Source organism: Melanotaenia boesemani, chromosome 6 (genome assembly GCF_017639745.1).
Source record: "Melanotaenia boesemani isolate fMelBoe1 chromosome 6, fMelBoe1.pri, whole genome shotgun sequence".
Taxonomy (NCBI): Eukaryota; Metazoa; Chordata; class Actinopteri; order Atheriniformes; family Melanotaeniidae; genus Melanotaenia; species Melanotaenia boesemani.
The window spans coordinates 5,962,592-5,969,066 of NC_055687.1; the positions used below are offsets into that span (position 1 = coordinate 5,962,592).

The following is a 6,475-nucleotide window of genomic DNA, read 5'->3' on the forward strand; positions in this document are numbered from 1 at the left end:
CATAACTACAAGGAAAATGTTATTAGAGAGATTTCGTACTAACTATGGTCTAATTAAACCTTTTAAAGCTGCAAAACAGTTGCCTACAGAATACAGGCTATTGTGTTAGCATATGAGCTAACCTGATCCAGCTAGTCTATTAAATTTTATATTTATGCTCTATTTGTGCAGGAAGCAGTAACAAGTGTATTAACAACACACTTTAAAAAGAAAGAAGAAATGAATTAAAAACAGAAAAAATAGATGAAATGCAAAAAATAAAGTTCCAGTGTGATGAATTAAGTTGTTTTAATAAAAGGCAGTAAATCAAAAAGTTTTTAACCCTGATTTAAAACTGCAGAGATTCAGCAGACCTGCAGTTTTCTGGGAGTTTGTTCCACATGTGAGGAGCATAAAAGCTGAACGCTGCCTCTCCATGTTTAGTTCCGACTCTGGGAACAGAAAGTAGACCTGATCCTGATGACCTGAGGGATCTGGTTGGTTCATAACGAACCAGAAGATCGTGAACATATTTTGGCCCAAAACCTCTGAGTCCTTTGTAAACTAACAGCAGGAATGTTGTATTTTAGCAAACGCTGTGCCATATAAACAGTTTTAATCATTAATCTTTTATTAATTGGAATGTATTTCTGACACATGTAGTTATATTTACTACTGTACCCTTCCTATTTTATTTTATTTTATTTTAGTTGTTCTTATCTGGCCTCATTGTTTTTAAGTTTATTTAATCTTAGTTTAAAATTTTTAACTTAAGTGCTTTTCTCATGAGGATCCTCCACACTAGGGGCTCTGCCTGCTCAGTCTGCAGGGCTGTTTCCATGGTGATTGTCCTTGTCTGGGTTGCTGGGGGTCCTGCACTTCAGCCCTACGGCTGTGGTGTGGACTCCAGCCTGCCCTGATCTGGATGGTTCCTGTGGTGGCACCCTCTCTGGCCATGGGTGGGCTGGCTCCTGGTGTAAATGGATCTCCTAAAAATCATTTCCTCACAGCAGTGTCAAGCCAGATCCCTAGCTTAAAGCACAGGTGGCAATAAATTCACACGATTTAGGTTTAAATCAGTTCCCAAAGTAGCATCCAGTATGCTGAAAACTGATGCAAAGCGCTTCTAATCCTCTGCCACTGTGTCACGAGGTGGTAAGTGCAGATTTTGTAGTAAACTGACCAAAGAAATTCCTTTAAAAAATGTTGAAAGCAGCAGGAGGACATCCTGATATAATAATTATTGCTGTTGAGCAGCTGCCTTAGAGAAAAGATGGAGATGAGAATACATTAATTTTGCTTTCACAAAAAACAAAAACAAAAACAACAAAAAAAAAACAAAAACAAACAAACAAAAAAAACAAAAACATAAATAAATAAGTTTTTAACGTTTTAATGCTGATGGGCATGTTTTATCCTCCTTTCAGTTCGTCTTTGCTGGAGTCGTATCAGTTCTCGTTGCCATGTGCCCCTCTCGTTTCTTGGTAAGGAAAGCCTGAAACTGAAACCCTCGGGTGGTGGAACACTGTCAAAAAACTAATAAAAAATCTCCCCTCAGGTGGTTTTTGTTGTGTTTGGGAACATAGTTGGATCCATCTTCGCCATCGTTGGCATTGTGCTGTATGCTATACATCTGGGAAATATCTCCATCATCAGGATGTGTTCCTCTGTTGCTGACTCTGATGAGAACTGCAGATATGTGGCATATTTAGCTCAGGTAAGCATGTTTAAAAACATATAATGGTTTTAGTAGGTCTAAAATATGGAGCTGGGACAGCAATTCTTATTTTTGCAACTATTTATTACTATCTATGAATATGTGTGAGAATGAAAAGAATGAAGAAATTTAAAGATAAGTAAATTATTTATGATCAAATGAAGAAATCAAACCTGTTAGCCTAAAACATGTCTGCATGTGTTCTTTCTTATTTGTAAAACTAGGGGTTGTGTGTGTTTGGCATCTGTAAATTACACTTTTGTAAAGTTATGATTTTTTTAACTAAACTTTCTCTTTGCTTTTTTCTTCCTTCCTTTCTCAGAGATTGGTGAGAGGCGTGGACATTACTCTGATCATCCTGGCTGTACTCCAGCTGTGTGTTTGCATCAGCCTTGCTGTTCTGGGTGTCAGGGCTGTGTGCTACAGGGAGAATGAAGAAGTATGTACAGTACAAACAAACGTTATCACAATTAAAAACTATCATACAATTCTAATTATTTTAAGTAATTACTCAACAAAGTTTTGGGGTGCAGTGTGTGGAGCTTGATGTGGTAGTAGGAGGATCAATGGCTTCTCCCCTGTGGGGTGTGTCTCAGTCTGATCTGTGTCCTTCTCCTTTTTCTTTTTTTAAGTCAGAAATATCTCTCTTCTCTTCATTCTTAAACATTTTTATACAAAACCAGACTGGTTAAAGGATATATTTATCCACATGTTCATGCTGAAGCTACTTTAAAATCAGTTAGCAGCCTTGCTAGCCTTGTGTTTAAATTAAACTGTATCATGTGGCGCTAGTTTAGTTTGTATTGATGGACTCAGACCTTAACTTTCAAAAACACATTAAGGGAATTACAAAATCAGCCTACTACCAACTTAAGAATATATCAAGGTTAAAAGATCGGATGTCTCAGCAAGACCTGGAAAAACTAGTCCAGCTTTCATCTTTAGTCGGCTTGATTATTGTAACAGTGTTTTTACAGGTTCTACCTAAAACATCAATTAGACACCTGCAGCTGATCCAGAACTCTGCTGCTCCAGTCCTCACTAAGACCAAGAAAGTCCAGCTCTGAGGTCTTTACACTGGCTGCCTGTTCCTCAGAGAATAGACTTTAAAGTTCTGCTACTGGTCTATAAAGCTCTGAATGGTTTAGGACCAACATACATCAGTGACCTCTTGACCCAGTATGAACCTACCAGAACCCTCAGGTCATCTGGATCCAGTTTCTTATCAGTTCCCAGAGTCAGAACCAGACATGGAGAAGCTGCATTCAGCTTCTATGCTCCACATGTCTGGAACAAACTCCCAGAAAGCCTCAGATCAGCTGAAACACTCAGTTTATTTAAATTAAAGACCCACCTGTTCTCTGCTGCATTTCAGTAGCTCTTATTAGGAGTCCAGATCTGCATCTGGTTCATTCATGATGAAATCTTAACTTTATTTCTTTATCTGAGCTTTTTCTTTCTGTTTTTATGTAATCAATTTTATCTTTTTAATCTCTGTTTTTCTAATGCACTTGTGCTTTTTTCCCTGTACCTTGCTGTAATGTTTTTATGTTTTATGTAAAGCAGTTTGAATTGTCTTGTACATGAAATGTGCTATAAAAAAATTTGCCTTGCCTTACCATGCCTTGCTAGCTTAGCCAGTGCTAAGGAACGTTTTGAGCGTCTTTATAGTTTATTTTCAGCTCCAATGTCAAAAACTTGATTAACTGAGTTGATACTCACTGAAAACTAAATATGATGTGGACATTATCTTAAAACTATTCTAGTGTTACCATTTAACCAGATTAACACAGCTACGTAGCTTCATGCTAACATCAAGTTAATAGCCTTACATAACATTAGTGGTTGTACATGCACAGGGGAAAATAAAATTCTTCATTAGGAATGTGCAGCCAGATGTCAATATTTAATTAATTTATTAATTAATTAAAAAAAAATGTATTTTAAATTTACTTTAAACTGGTGTGGTGATACTGGTGATGCATGTCTGGAAAGACATTTCTGTCCTCCTGCTCCGGTGACGTCTCAGTCATCTGGGATAGCATGTAGGGTGTCCAGTCAGGTTTCAGACATATCTGAAACCTGACTGGACACCAGCCAGACATTTGTATTAGAATTGGAATAGAGAAGGTTTACAGTACTATAGGACAGTACATAATATGTCAGTGGCCTATTCTGCAACAGGAGTAATGTTATTAAAGTGACTGTAGAATTCACTGTAGAATTTATAAATCTTTATTAACCCAGACTTTGTTGTGTTTCTGAAGGATGTCAGAGAGAATGAGGTTTACCAGCCATTGTTGAAGGAAATCCTCACAAACAATCCTGGGGCTTAAACACCTAAATATGTAAGCTTCAACGGGAGACAGATGCCTCAGCAGGGAAACTGGAGGAGCTAAACCTAATTTGTTCTATAAATTTTTCCATGTACCTTACACATCATTAGTGAAGCTCCTGGAATCATAAGGAGATCCGTACAAACATGTTGGAAATGATCCTCTATGAAGCTAAGACATCAGCATATTCTGGTTTACAAAGCTGTCCTTGGTCTGATTCCCTCTTTCTGCAGAGTCAGCTGATTAATTTGTATTTAAGTTGAGTTTTTGGTAAATTTGAACATTTTTGTCATGTTTTTATCTTTCATTTTCACCGTAAGACTTAAGTATGTTTTCATGTTTAACAAAAGATGTTTTTACCATTATTGACCACTAGGTGGTGTACACTGTTTGCTGCTGACTGGGTTTTTCTTATGATGCCATGGACATAGTTTAATAGTTTTGAAAGGAATCAAGGGATGTAGGATGGACCCTGCTTCATCCTGATAGTAGCAGAGATATTATCCAGCCTGATGTCACCCCAGACAAGTATGGGATATGAATGAATGAATGTTAGTTTGGTGAAATGAGGAGTTCTAGAGGGGAATGTGTTTAGAATAATATAATTAACGAACATGAAACAAATCAAAAAGTGTTATCCTACTATAATTAGACCAAAAGAACAGTTCTTGAAGTCTGGCCTATCATTTTTACACTGTTTTGTATCATGTTCATGCAGATTTGAAGACCCAGATGCTGTTTACAGCAGGCAGGAGGTAAACAAGTGATGAGCCAAATATGCTGTCAAGGGAGGAGATATTAATAAACATGATTCGAGCCACAAAAGAAATTGTATTGAGGCGGACCAAAGAAAAAGAAGAAAAGAAAAATAAACAGCAAAGATCTCATATGAACAAAGGAAAGCTGGGGGTATTTATACACATACTAAATGAGAAACTGTGGACAGATGTGGAAATTGGCTTGGAGAACAGAAAACAGGACTGAGACAAACCAGGGACCACACTGAGGAAATGACGTAATACGAGTCATTGCACAGAAAAGAAAACCCAACAGGAACTTAAAGTCATAGAAAATATGGAAATTAGAACAACCATAAGAATAAAAAAAACAGTGTTACCCAATACAAACATACATTCCAGACTAAAACATTTCAAAAACAAGACTTTTATTTAGTCTTGACAGTTATTCTGAACTTATCCACAACTCTGCTGAACAGTCTTAAGTTAAGTTACAATTTACTTCAGTTAACACTAAAACATCCCTGTTACACGCCTCAACCCGAGCAAAATGAATGTAAAAGAATCACAAAATGTATCTGGGAAAAGATTGAACGTATGCTGTCAATCCTTGATCACCTGTTCTGTTTTCTTTTTTTTTCATCTATATCTGTCAGGTTATAATATTTAGGTCTGACTGTGATTACAGCAGGTGCCTTGAACATACAGGTTGATTCATGCTGAATACTTGCTGCACAATGCATTTACAAACAGAGCAGCTTAACACTCAACCACAGGTATGTCTGTGTTTTCATGTCATTATAATCCTGTAAGAAGGCTACAGAACCAGTATGCAAGCCCCGACACAGTAAAGATAGCTGATATTAATCACAAAGGCTTGGATTTTTGTGTCTTTCTCAACAGTTGAAGTATCTGTGATTTGCTGTGTTAAGCTTTTATCGGTAAACAGATAAAAAATGAACAGGTTGTTTTTCATCAGTGTGTCTCTGTTTAACACAGTTTTAGTCTGTAGAAGCTAAATAATGAACCAGAGGAAGATGTTTTGAGCTCTGGATCAGACCAGGAACGATGGTTGTCCCGCCCACACCAAGTTTCCCTTTAAATACCTTTAAATAAGTCATACCTTTTATCCAAGTCATGTAATGCTGTCCAAACACCATAACATGCAAACACAATGTCAAAAACATTTTAAAACACGGATTTCTTATTGTTTTCCAGGAGCAGACAAACACATTTAAAGACCCACATCATGACTTTTCTTGTCATTGTTGGATCAGATGGAAGTGTGAAACAGATCATATAAATATTGAACTGTCTTTAGTCAAATTACATCTTACATCACCAAATAAATTTTTTCTGTACTTTAATTTTTGAATGTGTGATTTTTGTCTTGGTATTCTGCATGTTAGGTATGGAAAAAGATGGGTAGAAATAGAAAATGTATGAATATTTCTACAATAAGATGAGCCTTTGACCACGCTCCGTCTTACCACCAAATCTGATCAAAATGAGTTTTTAAAATTCTTTATATTTTTTTTTTTTTTTTTTTTTATTTAACCTGTCTTGTCCAGCATCGTTGCAAACAGAATGATTGTCTGGCTGCCGTCTGGTGCTGGGCAATTTTACTCTATCAAGCAGGGATTTATGTATAAAGTCCCTCTTGATGACATGAAAAACTTTATTAAATCAGACTCTTAATGCTGGAC

General features: G+C 36.7%; 1 protein-coding gene across 2 annotated transcripts in view; it reads left to right on the forward strand.

The window, feature by feature from the left end:
* Window positions 1–6,114, forward strand: part of LOC121641939 (membrane-spanning 4-domains subfamily A member 4D-like) — a 10,397-nt gene extending 4,283 nt beyond the window's left edge. The window contains exons 4-8 of one of the 2 annotated variants that reach the window (XM_041988339.1): window positions 1,407–1,463; window positions 1,538–1,696; window positions 2,019–2,135; window positions 3,964–4,044; window positions 4,751–6,114. In XM_041988339.1, the coding sequence (XP_041844273.1) occupies window positions 1,407–1,463; window positions 1,538–1,696; window positions 2,019–2,135; window positions 3,964–4,032 (402 nt within the window). In that variant the 3' untranslated portion in view covers window positions 4,033–4,044; window positions 4,751–6,114. Of the gene's footprint in view, window positions 1–1,406; window positions 1,464–1,537; window positions 1,697–2,018; window positions 2,136–3,963 lie in introns of both variants that reach the window. The other variant, XM_041988338.1, reaches the window with a different exon arrangement.
* Window positions 6,115–6,475: the final 361 nt, after the last annotated feature.